General features: G+C 40.3%; 1 protein-coding gene across 3 annotated transcripts in view; it reads right to left on the reverse strand.

Annotated features, from left to right (window-relative positions):
• SYT14 (synaptotagmin 14) overlaps positions 1-11,548 on the reverse strand; it is an 87,831-nt gene extending 76,283 nt beyond the window's left edge. For all 3 annotated transcript variants that reach the window (XM_040058946.2, XM_040058945.2, XM_040058944.2), the window contains exon 1: positions 11,439-11,548. In XM_040058946.2, the coding sequence (XP_039914880.1) occupies positions 11,439-11,451 (13 nt within the window). In that variant the 5' untranslated portion in view covers positions 11,452-11,548. The remainder of the gene's footprint in view (positions 1-11,438) is intronic.
• Positions 11,549-16,389: the final 4,841 nt, after the last annotated feature.

Raw genomic sequence — 16,389 nt, forward strand, 5'->3', positions numbered from 1 at the left:
AAAACAAACCAACCCACAAACACCCAAACCAACCCTCCAACCCTATTAGCAAAGACTTGGTTTGCCTAGAATTTGTTCTTTAGATACTTTTTAAATTAAAAAAAACCAGCTGTATAGAACTTGAGATATTTATTTGAGAATAACAAAATTGTTGTTAGAAATACTATACTTTTTTTTTTTTTACATTTTGATAAAAACCATTTTAATTGGAATTGCAGCTTGTAAACAAAGCACCAACACATAATATCTAAACAAAATATTTTAGAGTGATATGCTCCATGATCAAACCTTAAAATTCCAAACTACATCAAGCTATGGCTTCTCTTAAGTACACCCTAACCCACTCAGCTTTTTTCCACTGACAACAAAAGAGTGCATGGATATGAATACAGAACTGAGGGGAACTGCCTGGGTTTTTGTACCCAGCTCTCCACAATCTCATGAAAATACAAAACAGCGTTCCAAAACCTCCCAAAACATCTATTTCATATGCATTAATCACTCCTTGGCTCCAGACACTTCAAAAGGCACTAAAACAAGCTTTAGGTTACAAAATTCTCCCCATCTCAAAAATATGGAAATACATTATATAGCACTTATTACTCTCCTCCATTCCATGATAAATTAATTATGACATATCAATACAGTATGTAATGATATCAACCAATACTTCAAACTCTTAATTGGTAACACTAGCAGATGGTATTGCAAAGCTTTAAGAAAATACCCATATTTCTAATTAAATTTACGCTTTAAAGAAATAACTGTAGGAAATCCATACATTGGAGTGAGAAAGGATAAAAGGGATCAAATCAATGGAATAAAACATAACTCTACTAAAATAAAATTAAATGTCTGTGGAAGTAAAAAGAATCCTCATTTTATGTCAACATACTCAGAAGTATGAAATACAAGCTTTAAATATACTCTTGAATGGGAAATCAAGTATCAGTGAATCTGAGGATCCCAGGAGCTTTGTAGAGTCATCGCCCTTACAAAAGCCAGTTGTGACAGCAATATAATTTCCTCTTCTCAGTGCATTCTAGAAGCTGGGCAACATCATTTTCATTCAGAAAGGATTTTGGAAGGAAAACATAAGAAAAACTTAATTTAAAATATAATCCGCTTTTATAAAAACCAGGCATTAAAGAACAAACAAAACCCAAAACAGGACAGAGGGAGATTACAATCTTCTTTAAAGTCATTGCAATCATCTTCAGGGAACAAAAGATAAACCACAGGAGTGACTAAAAGTCTTCTCCCTAGAATTTTTTCCCTGTTAGCTTCAAATTCAGCAGTGAAGAAAAAATAAAAAATACGGCAAAAAATGCCAGACGGTTAAAAATAAAGATTCACCTAGAACTGACTGAGGGAAGAGAGCAGCAATAGATTTTTAATTATATTCACTGCTCTCAGTGAAATCAACCAGCTTAAAATCCTATCACAAAATACTAATTCTAGATTTGGATTCTGCATTGCTACCTATTGTTTTATAAAGTCAAACATTTAACTTCTAATATAAGATGGCATTCCACCAAATAAAGCCTTTACATTAACCAACATGTTATTTTTTATTGACCACAAGGCTACAAAATACATTTATACCACTGAACAGGCATACAGTCAGCATTTTATTCCTTTTCATTTTCCTTGAAAATGCTAGAATGTTATTTCTTTTTTTAATAGGTGATTCATTTACTACTTTGTTTTTTTTAAACTGCTGATGGATGGAAATAACTGTTAAATAAAAATACATCAAATAATATAAAAGTTAAAGAAAGCATCTTTTGTATTTTAAATTAACCAACGTATTAAAGACGTGAAATTTTATCCTCAATTGACCTGGACAGATTCTTCTTTTCCCCTGTGGTCCTCAAAACTGTGGAATACATTATTCACATCTTCCTTTTATTAATGGATTAACAAATAAACCCAAGTTTTTCCATCTTTACAGCTCCCAATAATTCTCTCAGCTTTTAATAAACTAGTTACTGGAAGAAACCAGACTGAAAGTGTGGAAACATTTTGCATGACATCAAGATGCCAATCATTAATTTAGCATTTCAGTCTGAAAAAAATGGGTTTGTGTTGGTTAGCCCACAAATCCCAAAGGTTCTATGGCATGACACACTTAAATTTTATTCTTTAAATAGTATTTTTAAATAATTTATCATAGTATAGTGTTAGTTCACCATAACATTATGGTTAATTAAAATTTAAGCTTGATTTAGACACAAATCATTATCAGTTCCATTCCATCTTGACTATGAATATGATCTCCTATTTAAGATTTCAATGTTTTAAGTGAGTTTGCATATTAAACTACATAATGCTCTCCAAAACATAATCAGAAACATGAGAACAGAAACAAGCCCACTTGGGCACACAGAGCTTTTCATAATGCCAGACAATGGAAGTAAAATGAAAAATGATAAAAGATCAAATAATTTTAGAACTTCATATTCAAGAAAACATTTTCATTTCCTTGAGCAAGAAGAACCACCTAGTGATCCTAAAAATCTAAATAATTTAAGACATTTAACACAAAAAGAATGGCCAGATGTTTTCCAGAGACAGCTGGAACACCTGATGAAGTTTAATTTTCTCAATTTGAGACAAAGGTTTTGTATACCAAGTCTCTATTTGCCAAGATGACTATGGCGGCAACAAGATTAAAAGATGTACATCAAAGATGAATACTAAATTTTGTATTAACTGAAAATTTTATGTCTTTCTAAACTAGTACAACCCAAAATTTCAAGTCCTACTGTGTTTAGAGCTTAGCTGGAACTTCATAACTAGATGCTGATAATAATTGTCAAGGGAATTTAGCACAGGCATTACCATAGAGTGACTTAGGTTGGGAATGAATGACATCTGGCACTCTCAAAGACTTCAGAGCAGGACCAGGACCAGCACTACAGCAAGTTCCTATGAGCCTCAACCAACCACGTTCTGCAATGACCACAGTTCCAAGACCTCTCTGGTCAGCAGTGGTTCTCAGGGGGAAGGTGTCACCCCTGTCAGTGCCAGCACTTCTCCCTTGCAGCCAGCCAGGACTCCCCTTGACGTAGCTCACAGCCACTGCCCCACAGGCTTTCACTGGGCAGCTTAACAACCCCTCTCCATCACTCAGACCCCCTTGCACAATGAAAGGCTGTAAGGGTGCCCCTCAGATTTCCCCAGACTACACAAATGTATTTCCTAAGCCTCTCCTCATGTCCCAGGTACATGTTCCCTCCCAGCTCAGTGGCACTCTGGATTAACACAGCTGGATACAGGCCACAGCCACGTGGCTGGTCCATGTTCAGCTCGCTGCTCGCCAGGATCCTCAGGGTGTTTTGTTCAGGCAGCCTGCCTGCCTGCAGCTGGTAGCGTGGGCCTTGGACTTCACCTGTCCTTGTGGAAGTTTCTGAGGATCCTTCAGCCCACTCTGAGCTTGCCAGGTAGCAGCCCTGCCCTCCAGCTAATTAAGTACTCCTTCCCTGGCATCATCCGTAAACTCAGCCAGGGTGCATTCCATGCCACCAACAAGCACAGTGCACAATCCCAGTCCCAGCACCAAAACTGTGATGCAACTTAGGCTGCCACTTATAAAATTCATTATTCTTCATTTTGGCAAAAAAAAAAATCCATGTTGGTAGCTCCAGCAGAACATTACACTGTATCACAAAAGCCTTTTGTCAGCAGGTGTAATTTTTCAGATGCACTTTTTACATGATAAATTACTTTCCTGCTGAGAATTGTTTTTTAATTAGCATTTTCATAAGTTTGGATCACATTCAACAAACGTTTACTTAACATTTTAGTCAACAATAGACAACTATTTTTTCCCTTGGCAAACCCACAAAATTCCAGCACAGAATGACAACACTGAGCAGGCTGAGTAGCAGGAAGAGGGTTCTACAGTGTAGAAACATAAAACAGGATACAAGTGATAAAGCCTAACACAATGTTAATGTCATCATGTCCAAGCATGTGGAAATGCTAATGCTTCTGCTAGGAATACAAGAGACACAGGAAAACCATTCTTATGTTAAGAGTTTCATACAACATGCTACAAATTTATTTTAAAAGACAGCTATGATGAAAGACTTCTGGGTTCCATGTACCAACAAAACTACTAGAAAAACTGCCTCACGCCATAAACTGAATTTAAGGAAGAATCTGAGCTTGGATGAACAGACAACCAACTATAGAAAATAATGGAAATTGAATGGAAAATAGTAATGGAAAATAAACAAAGACTTTCACACATCAGCAACCCTACAGATGCCATCAGTGTCTTTCCTGAAAAAGTTACATCCTCACTCATGGTGTAAAATCACCTCTGCATTCCTTTAGCATCCTTTTTCATGAGTTTAGTCTACAAGTAATACTGCATACATAAAAATTGAAATGCTTAAAGCTGAATGCTGAGAACTAGTCAAAAGATAAACCATAAAGCAAACAACAGCTGAATTTATAAGGTGTATGTTTACATTTTGTGCAGTTTTGGTCTCCTCTTGGTCCCACAAACTCAAAGAATAAAATAGAACCGCAGAAGACAAAGACCAAAAAAAAGTCAATAAAAATGGTTAAAACACAAATGGTTTCCATATGAGGAGTGACTTAACAGACTAAGACTCTTGGACCAGAAAAGAAACCCACAACAGATGGTAGACATAAACAGGTGAACATAAAATAATTATTCACTGCCTAACCCACTAATAAGAGAACTAGCTATCGGATTAAATTAGCAGTGGACGTGTTCAAGACTAGAAAAGAAAAAGTCATAAATCTATGTTCTGATTTTGATACAAACTACTGTAAAGACTGTCTTCTTTCTTGCACTATTTAAAAAGATCCCTATTGAGTAATTTCTTAGCCTAAGGATAGATTATCTACCTGTTCTAAGAATATATTGGGCATTGTTATCCAACTATAAAACTAATGACGAAAATAAAAAACCTTTTTTCATGGGAAATACTTTGTTCTAAATTATATTTGTAATCAACATGACATTGATCAATGAATTAGCAATCAGTGACAACTGATGAAGAACAGCATAACCATTTCTGTTTCTCAAACAAATTTTGCATCCAATCCTACCCACACTGAAATAAATGGAAGCATCTATATGGACTGAAAGCAGCTAAAAAGAGATGGATTTGCTAAGCTAATTCATAAAGTAGAGAGGTTATTTGGGATCTTCTCCCCTCATCATGAAAATAGTATTCTCTCTGCTTCCTTTCTCTCCAGAATGACCACAAACTTGTCTTTCCCTACACTTTTGACATCTGAAATATAATTAGCACTAAAAAAATATTAGTAAGTTCTTTATTTCACCTTGTTCTCAGTCACGTACTTCTTCAGATAAGTCTTACTGGTGGAAATATAGTAAATATAACAAGCAATAGAAACATCCAGTATAAATGGTTCAAATTGGACCTAAAACCTATATTTTTTAAAATTACTAAAAATAGAAAGAAAACCAGAAAACTTATCACAGAAAATTACAAAAAGATTAAGCATACATTGCCAAGCAATGTACAATGCTATCAAATGTTCAGAAAATAAAGATGTCAAAACCAAAAACTGACAACAAAAACAAGGATGAAAAATTAGTATGACTTCTAGCAAATTCCTATGGTTTTTAATTAACACCACTAATCCCTACTCTAGAACAAGATTTCACAAGAGAAAGTAAACTGAGAAATATCTCTTCTTTTTAAATTACTTTACGATCTATGGAGAAAAATATACTCATAGAAAGAATTTCAAATGTTTCAGACAATGCAGTATGTTTGTGATACAAAGGGAAATTACTACAAAGAATTTGTTTTGCAAAAGATTCTACTTGGTAGGAAAACTGCTTATTTTAACCTACAGAACAAAAGTACCTGTAAGATGTGTCAGTCATACTGAATTTACCCCTTTTCACATCAAAGATTATTCTCTGCAGAATGGGACCTATTAGCTCACAACACTAATTCGGTGTCTTAGAATTAACTTTCAAAATCCTCCCCAAATTTCCCCTTCTTATTCTACAAACAGATTTACGCAGAAATCAGGAGACATCTCCCATCTCCAAGAGTGAAATGCACAAAGATTAGGAGATCCAGTGATTAATTGCTGCTTGAAATCCACTTCAACTTTTACATGCAACATGGGCCCTTGGCCTTATGCAGTTCAAAACCTGACAATATTCAGGAAAAAGTTTGAGAGTGTCTGCTGTGAATCCCTTGCATGATTCACTACAAAAGCTGGAAGAGGTATAACTGAATTAGGCTGAAGAGAAAATTAGGCCTAATGGTTAAAACAGCTGAAGGTTCTCTGGAAGACAGCAAAACTCTTTCCTTTCCCAGAGGTTCCCTGTATTTGGATGGCAACATAGGCAAACATTTTTAATCAGGTAGTGACTGCGTGTTTACTTTCTGGCATGCCCATCTTGAAAGCCAAGAATTCCAATTTGCAGAAGTGCTAGGCATTAAAAACTAAGAGAATTCAAGAAAAATTTCACTCTGAACACACCAACTCTTCTTATATTAAGTATGATAGCGTCATCTCAGCCCATCTCAGCCCACAGGGAACTTGTCAAAAAGAAGTCTTTAAAGCATTAGAGATTAGGTGGGTTTTTTTAAAAAAAGGTTGCCCCCTTTGTTATCTAAAAGATAAGAGACCTACCAACTTTCTTTATTTCAATAGATTCAATACTACAGCAATGATGGTGTAAGACAATCCAACCAGAAAACTGGTGATTTTGCCTATGGCACAGTGTTTCACTGTCATCAGCAAATAATGCAGGAAATCATCCTTACAATGACAATACCAGGCCACACTCCCTGAACAGTTTCCACCACAGTCACTGAATAAGCATAAGGCAGCATTAAACCAACTCTGTGTGGCCAAATCCAATACGAAACCCTGACATGTGATCCACCACACAGTTGTCAAACGTGTTTAAGAGTGGGCCTAAATATAAAATATGTCTTCATATATTTAGGCTTCATTAAATACTGCCGATACTGCTCAACCCCTGCCCTGGCCACACCAACTTGGATTCAGAAGCACTGTTGTCATGTCAGGTCAGCACTAACCTGAGAATCTCCATGTCACCTTACACCCTCCTAGTGCACCCTGCAGTGACACCTGCATAGCCCAGGTAGTCGGGAAGTCAAGATAAAATTGTTCCCCAGGCCAGATTCAACCTACAAGCTACACATGATACTCCTACTTAAGCTCTGTTAGCAGCTCATTGCTCTGTTGTTTCCTTTTCTAGATTCTGGAAATTTGCAATAAGGCATAGTTTTCATGTGACCTATAAGAAGCAGTGTTCTAAATACTCTCTCTTTTTGTATCCATAAACAAAAAGTAGATTCATTCCATAATTTTTGTCTTTGTTTCCCAAGGAAATGAGGGTTATATAATTAAACAGTTCACTCCTTGCCTCATCCTCCTATTGTTTACAAATTCTCTGGCTAATTTAAGACAAAATTGTCAAAAAGTCTTAAGAACCTAATTTAATGTTTCACAAAAATCAGCGGTCAAATACAACAAAACACAAGCTCCACCGAACACAAGGACAACCCACCAGCTAATAAACTCCTGCACAGCACACACAGGTGCGGCTGCCTGCTCCAAACCAGGCAGCTGGAAGATGGGGAAAAAGAAGGAGACAATCTTCTCAGAAATCTGAGAGAGACTACGACACTTCACAGACACTTAGGAACAAAATGATCAGAAAGGTAGATACTTGTAAAGACCTTGACCTCTGCATCAGGAAGGAGAAGTGTTAAACTGATAGGAGCACAGGGGGAAAATAGGGGAAAGCCCATTAGTCTCATTATTTTTTCAGTAACTTATTAGATGACAACACCAACACCGCACTGTAATTCTTTCTCCTCTAAATTCCTTCTATCTGTACAGCTCATTATTCTCTTTAATACTACTTCTCATTTATTAGCATTAAACTCCTCACAATGGAAACTATATGCAAGAGTTTAAAACCAGTAAAATTTAGCTCAGTCTAAGAAGATTCATCTCCAGGTGTATTCCCCTCCTTGAGAAATGTAAACTTGTGCAGCCTGCGCTAGATTGCAGCACGTCCAAGTGCAGCCCAAAAATCTGGTAAAAGTAGATTCATGATGATACACAAGACATACAATTACATTATAAAACATTCCACCTGTGACCTCTAACATTTCTTTGCTCCCCCCTCCATGCAATGAAATGTGGTTTCCATTGCTGGCTCCTCACCCAGACCTCAATTCAACAGACTTCTCTAAGGCAGGCACCAAAGCTTTGCTATTCCTCAAAAGAGGAGAAGCAGCATAAAGCAATCAAGTTAATGTCGCCGTGAGGAACATCACCACAGTGGTGCAGAAGGATTCTCAAAAGTCACTCCTCAACTTCCTTCACCACTCCCAGCAAACTGCCAGAAGACCCCAGGCTTGGGGAGCAGTAGATTGGAGGGATTTTAATCTCAGACTGCCCACCAGTCTGGTTTTACTACTGCTTTCAGTTTGACCTTACCATCAGTTTGACCTCCCCATTCTGATACTGTCCATATTAATCCTGCCCTATGAAAATGTGGAAATATTAAGCAACAATATAACCCTGCAAAATAACCCTGCGTGATAAAACAGAGCTCCTAGTAAATGCTAATTGTGTTTTGGAAGATAACTATACAGAAAATAAGAACCGCAAATACAATTCTTTAGACGCATTTGAGCCAGAATTTTTCCAACAGAGTTGCTCTCTGTTGTTTCCTCACAACTCTGAGATTGCCTGACCTATGCAAACACTAACTGGATGTCTTTATAAAGATACATAAATGGAACACGTTTTAACACTTTCTAAAGAAAACTTTCTAAAGAAAAAGATGTAACAGTTCCTGCAATCACTAGATTAGGGCTTTGAACTTGGCCATATGAAGAATACTTGTGTTTTAAACGTCTGTCAGTGAGCGTAACAAAGCACTGACGTTGACCAAAAGGGTCGCTGGCCACGGCCAGTGGCACCCTGGTTCTCTGTAACGCTTTACACAAAATGCCTCACTTTTTACAAAAACTTTGGGGTTTAGTGTTAAAACCACTGGAAGCTGGTATGCTGAAAAAGTGACAGTGGAAATGGTACTTCAAATGATTTTAATTGTATTAATTTGAGCTCTTTTAATGTTGTGCACTCTTCTCATCTATGTCCTGCTTTGAAGGAGTTTTGAGCTATTTTATAGTTTTGAGCTATTTTATATTTATTCTTCAAAGAGAAGTTTTCAATCTTCTCTGCCTAAAAAAAAAAAAAAAAAACCCAAAAACAAACAAACAAACAAAAAAAAACCTGGCCAAATGCAGTGCCCTTAAAATTGAGCAAAGTATTTTCTCTGCTTACATAAATACATTTACAGATTTACTCTGACACAATGCAAATTCTGTATTTTGACAATTAAGACTAGAAATCCCATGGTTTGATACTGCCTTCAAGAGCTAATGTTCAACCCAATCAAACTCATATTTTTAACTGATGGCCAGAACACAGTACTGCTAAAAGTACAGTCAAAGCAAGGTACTGTTGCACAAACAGGAGGGAAAGATCATCAAGGAATAAAAATTGCAACACCTACCAACAACTCTAGAGCAGTCAGCCTGTCAGTTTGAAAGCAAAGAGGAGGAGGCATGCCGGCTACATGCAGAAAAATACATTGTATTTGCTGTCTTCAGGAAGAGTCCTAAATGAAAACCTAGCCGACCACTTTCATGAACGGAACATTTCTTAATCCCACCTCACATTTGAATGTAAACTATGCACCCAATTTTATCAAGAGCTTAAGTCCCATTTTGGATATTTCAAATAAGCATCAACAAGACAGTTGAGCAATTTCTAAAGTCTGGCCATAATAAGAAGTGTTGCATTATTTTCAAATGCTAGATTGCTGTATTCATCCATGACTTTAAAGAAATAATACCCTAAATCCTCTGAAAATATAACACATGAATTTCACATATCATGAATATTTTCAGATCTAACACATCCTCACAGATTTCTGGGATAATGCTGCCTAAAATGAAAACAGAGACAGATTTTGAAGGATAATTTTTTTTTTTTTTCTGAGCTCAAGTTATGTAAAATGTCCAGACCCAGCAGAATTTTTTTGCTATCTTCTTGATAATATTAAGAGGACTTTTCAGCAGAAAAGAACCCAGCCAACACAAAGCTGGCCAGCTCAGACTCCTAGTGTGCACAGCTTCCAAGACTGGGTGAACACGCAGCTTTGCTTGATCAGTGCAACTTCTTCTTAGAGGCCTGAATTACTAATCCAGGGAAACTGACAGCAGAGAAGCATCCCACATGCGAAACAAACCAGAACAGTTTGTTTCCCCCACATACACACTGTTTTCCTACATCCTTTGAGTTATAACAACAGATGCCTTCAGGAAAAAAAAAAAACACCTCGGCCGAGGAAGCTGTATACTTCAGGTCCTTGTCTGGCTAGAAATAAAGTTCGTATTGTTTGGGATTTTTTTTTTTAAGGATTTTTAACGAGGTGTAAAATTACTCTCAGAGTCGAGAGGAGAGGTTTCAAAGCAAAGCTCAGAAGCCCTGCCTTTGAAGATGAGCATCTCTAAACAAACCCAACAAGTGTCTAGTACATCTCGCTCCCTTGTTGTTGTTGTTGTTCCTAAGTGATGACTAGAAAGATCTGCGGACAGCAGCTCCTGTGCAGCCTGTTAGCGCCCAGCAACCGGCAGAGAGCAGGGAGCATCCCTCGCCTGGGGACTCAGTTTTCAGAGACTCCGGGGCCAGGAGAGTGACAACGAGTTTCAGAGCAGTTGGCAAAGTCCCTGCGGGAAGGGTGGACAGGGCTGCGCACCTCCGGCACCGACCTTCCCGGCGCGGGGGCCCGGCGGTCCGGGACCCGGCGGCGGGCAGGGGCGGCAGAGCCCGGCCCGGGGGGCTGCGCCGCCCGCCCCCGCCTCCTCGCCGGGGCAAGGGCGGCTGACGGCGCGGGGGAATGGATGGCTCCGTCCTCCCCGGGTCCCCTCCGCGACGCCCACGGGCGCACGCCCGGCATCACCGGGGCAGGCGGCGGCGGAGGAAGAGGAGAAGGAAGGATGCCGGCCACGGTGCCTGGGATTGATTTACCCCGCCCGGCTCCCGGGCACGGAGACGGGCGGAGGGAGCACCGCGCTCACCTCTCCCCCGTCACCAAAGAGCCCTTGACCCGCAGCCCCCGCGGCCGGGCCGAGGGGAACGGGGAGCAGAGGAAGCGTCCCCGCCGCCCTCCTCGGCTGGGGTCCCGCTCGGCTTCGCTGCGCCCCCACCTCCCGCCGCGGTGGGAGCCCTCCCTCCCCCCGGAGCCGCCCCTCTCCCCGTGCCCGGGGGAGGAGAGGGAGAGGAGGGGGCTGGGGGAGGGGAGCGGTTCGGGGCGAGAGAGAGGAGCCCGTTATTGGCCTACTTACCATCAATCGCCATGATCCCCGGCGGGGTGGGCCGTACCAAGCGGAGGGAGCGCACGCAGGAGAGGCGCTGCCGGGCGCCGCGGCTGCCGGGCGGGAGCGGCGCGAGGAGAGGGGCGGGGCGGAGGTGAGCGGGGCGGGGCCCGCGCGCGTCACTCCCCCCGCCGCGCCCGGCCCCGCCCGCCGCGGGCCGCCCTCAGCCCTCAGGGCCCGCGGGGCACGGGCGGCCCGCCCGGGGGGGGTGCTTTCCGCGGTGCTCTTCCCTGGGTTCCCGTCCCAAGGCTGAAATAAAACCCAAAGCTCTGAGGGCGCTAAGTGTCAGCAAAGCCGCGCTTCACAGAATCACTGAATACCCTGAGCTGGAAGCGACCCAAATGGATCATCGAGTCCAAGTCCTGGTTCTGCACAGCACACACCGAGTCACGCCATGCGCCTGAGAGCATTGTCCAAAATCTTTCTGAGTTCTGCCAGGCTTGGTGCTGTGACCACTTCCCTGGGGAAGCTTTGCCAGTGTCCAACCATCCTCTGGGTCAAGAGCCTTTTCCTGATATCCAACCTAAACCCGCCCTGACACAACTTCAGGCCATTCCCTCGGGCACCACAGAGAAGAGATCAGCCTGCCTCCCCTCTTGCCCTCACAATGAAGTGGTAGCTGCAATGAGATCTCCCCTCAGTCTCCTCCAGGCTGAACAGACCAGGTGGCCTCAAATATTCACGGGTTGTGGTAAAACCAGCTTGGCTCATTAAATTAGCTAATCACATCCATAACTGTGCAAAACTGCTTGTAGCAGTACTAGTACTGTTTCTACAGACTGTCTTTTCAGGGATTCTTTTCCCTTTCTTTTAAAATACTATACTGAAACTGTCTTTTGGAGGAAAGTTTAGAGGGAGTGGATTCTCCCCCTCTATTCCACTCTCACAAGAACATACCCAGAATACCACATCCAGCCCTGGGGCCACCACCATAAGAAGACTGTGGACCTGTCAGAGCTGGTCAAGGGGTGTTGGAGCTTCTGTTGCTACTCCTTCCTCTGTCCCACCCACCACAGGTTCTTCCGCTCCCTTCCGTGCCTTTTCCTCAGCTTTCTTGTACCAGCCTCTCTTTCCCTGGAGTTCTGCAGTTGTTGTCACAGTCAGGGCATCCTTCTACACTCTCTTCCCCGCCTCCCAGGAGTGGCAAAAGTATCATCACAGTGAGCAAAGAGGACAGGGTTTTGCAGGGCCTTGCAGCGTTTACCACAAGGATCCAGAAGGACATCTGAGGCAATCCATGCATGGCTCCTGCAACTAAGAGAGAAAACAGCCAAGCAGATAGCTTGTGTTATGAATTTTATATTGTAATCTTTTACAGGATGCAGGATGTACATAAAATTCTGTTACTGTGACAGAAAGTCCTGGTAACATCTGGAGCTATAAAGAAACACCTTTCTACATGCAAACAGGTTTTTCATGAAACATGGGTAGACTGGCCAAACACAGGAAAATTTTCACAAGACGGTAAGGAGGAATACCCTTCGTACCAGTATCATCTTTCTGCCAAATGTTTAGTCACCATTCAAATCCTGGAAACATTAATCCCCTTCAGCCTCAAAGCCTTCAGAAATTTTTTGTCATATAGAAAAATCAATGTGTTTTCTCAAATTTGTTCTTCACCTCAGGACAAAAAAACTTAAAAGTGAGGCATTTAAAAGCACAGCCAGTCTGAGCAAAATGGCTGAAAAATACAAGTCCCAAATGACAGATATATGTCCAGACCAGAACCAACTGCAAAAAAGGTGTTCAAAGAGAAAATGTCAGCAGAGCTTAATGGCAAATATATTTCTCTGTACCAGCACTGACATGTACCTCAAATACCCTAATGATTTGCCGTCCTTCCTCTTCCTTCCGTGCCTTTTCCTCAGCTCTCCTGCTCCTAGAAAGTGTTCCAGCTCCAAAGCTTTCCCTAAAATTTGTGTGGATGGCCATCTTTCTGATGATATTACGGTATTGAGTACATGGATGAAGATTCCTGTGGGATCAAGTACATAGTTAGAGTTATTATTCTTCTCGGCTCAGTTTTTTATTTCTCCCCCTGGTTTTGGCAGCATCCCCAGTACGAAGGAACTACCAGTCAGATGTCATCAAATCTTCCCAGGGCGCAGACATCTACCCATATAGAATCCAGCATATAGTTTTTGAGATGTTTAAAAAGTCATCCAAAATTTTTGGAGAGCCTCACGTGTCATCACGATTCCATGACTCGTGTATGCAATTATCATGATAGGATGTAGAAGTTCATGCCATTGGACAAGCTCTTTTTGAAGATGAGAAATGAACCTATGTTTGTGAATTAGTGACACTAATGATTGGTCCAGCGATTTGGTTTTCAAAACACAGACAAAACTTGTAATTTCCACAAAAGTAATGAAAGCTCAGTTTGGAAAAACAATTTCAGAACAAACATGATTCCACATCAACAAAGAGATGGTGTGAAATGTATGTGTAAGGAACCAAAACACGACTATTTGGAGCTATGCTGAATCAAATCTGTTCTATTTGTGCTTAAGTTTCACAAGTACATGTTTAAAATTTCTAAGCTTTATTCAAGCAGCAGATATTCCTGCCCACCACCATAACAGTCTCATTTTTTTCAATGCTGCCAGGAGAGAAGAATCTTGAACAAACATCTAAAATTCAACTATTTTAGTTTTGTTCCTATGGTGTAATTGAGACTGCGTAAGCCGTAGCTTCAACCATTCCCTTCACAAAAGGAGCACAGCTGGTCAGTTTGGATGTGTCAGAAATTTTCTACTGAATCCAGTGGGCAATTCATTCTGCTGGAAGCATTTGCATGTGATCCCACAAGTATGCCCTTTGCAGAATAGCACTGCTGTGCACAACCATGACTGCAGCTCAACTCCAGACCTTAGGTAAAGGTGATAAATCCTTAATGTACAAACAACTTATGGGTTATCAAGGGTTCCCTCTCAAAGGGAAGAACCAATTTTTACACAGATTTTCTGACAGCAATGCAACTATCTGACAGATACTGGATAAATTTAATCCCATAAGGCCTAAACTTTTCAACAAACTACCTACACAGGAGAAGCTTCTCCCACTGCACTGACGTGAACCCACTGTGGCAATTAAAACCAAAAGCTGTGGGAAATTTTGGCACGAGTGCCCTAGGAGGAGAAATACATTAAAGATCCATTTAAGGCCTGATCCTTGCCAGACCTTTCTGGATTTTCTTTTCTATTTTAGCCGTACTCTTAATGTTAAATCAAATATAATTTAAGAGTCTGTGCTTCATGAAAACTTAGAATATATGTAAACCATGGCATGTGTGAATGAAAAGACTAATGAAGTGTTAGAAAACACAGACTATCAGTAACCAGAAAGGTTGAAGCCCTAGATTAGTAATTTGCTAATTAAGATGCCAGACAGATAAGGTATCTATAATTGCCATGATGCAAACAAAGTGAGTTCACGACTGAACAAACAGTGGAAGAATATTTCTAAGAGCCGGATGTAAATTTTCCAGTGGAATGTTGCCATTTCTTTCAGCTGTAGGTACTCTGCAGAAACACAGTGATTTTACTGAAATGCCATTGTGGAAGGGGGCGAAATATCCAAGATCTTGCATTTCAGACAAAAGCTTTTAATCTCAAGACTTTGTCCTTCATATTATATTTTAACATAATAATGACATTAAAATGAAACATCTTGATCTTATATAGATAAGATCTTTCAGTTAGAAAACTCAGTCTTTTGTTGAAATTTCACTTAATAAGGCATTCCAAAACTGTGTGCATGCAGCTATAGCTCCCTGTGTATTTCTCTCTGGTTGTGTTTCAATCTGGAAAGAAAACAAATTTTTAAAGAAGGGATGAAAACTCCCACAAATGTGAAATTCTGGGGTTTTGACCAGGAGCCTTTAAAAAATCAGAGCAAGAAGCACAAGGATATGTAGCTCCAGGGTGTTGTCTCCTTGAAGATTATTTATAGGAATGCAAAAAACCTGGTGCAGCAATGTTGAGGAGACATATAGACAAAATCTCTAACCCATAATGTAGAAGTTAAAACATGACCTCTGAAACATCTTCAAGAAAGATCTCCAAAGTTGTTATTGCTCCAGCAGATGAAAAGATGGCTAAGAATTGTAATACAGTGCTGTGTCCTAATTGATTTGGAATATCAGTTTACAACTTCCCGTAAGGATTTTTGGCAGCAATTTTGTGAACACTGCCAATCAGATTTGCAATCAGATTATTTTCGCATGCACAGTGTTCTTTATTAGGACATTAAATACCTGACCTTTCAATGTTAAGGTTTGCATTATCAAGGTTTTTGGCACTAAGTAAATAACCTGTGACTCTTATTTAGCTTCTCATAGTTTTTGAAAGGTAGGAAAGACAACCTGAGCCCTCTGGAATTTCAGAGCTACATGTGGTAAGAGTGATACAGCACATACAGTCAAGTCTCCACTTCTTGGAAAAGAAACATAAACCTGACTTTTGGAGCAAATGATTTGGCCAAATAATAATATGTAACTTCATATTCAGGAATAAATGATTGAGAAACTGGAAACTATTGTTTCCAGCAACACTTTCCTTCTGCCAAATTTGGGACTCTACATGGTCAGATTTCCAGCCGGGATACAGTTGGAAAACGTCCTATGAGCTAAATCAAAATGGAAAGATTTTTGTTCTGATTCACGTTGTTAATCCATTGGTAATGTGTTTGCTACAGAAATAAAAACTGAAAACATAAACAAAAAATGTGCTTTTTTTTGTGCCTATTCATTCTAGTGGATGTTCAGTTAGCCATAAGTCATATGCAAACTTCAGACCTGGATGAATAACACAATGACTCTTACTGGTGCGCTCGTAAAAATCTTAACTGGCTCAAGCAACCAAGTTAATATTATTCCACTCTGTTGCCTTGTACTGCTCCAAGACAAAAGCCTCATGAA

This window comes from Hirundo rustica, chromosome 3, assembly GCF_015227805.2.
Source record: "Hirundo rustica isolate bHirRus1 chromosome 3, bHirRus1.pri.v3, whole genome shotgun sequence".
Taxonomy (NCBI): domain Eukaryota; kingdom Metazoa; phylum Chordata; class Aves; order Passeriformes; family Hirundinidae; genus Hirundo; species Hirundo rustica.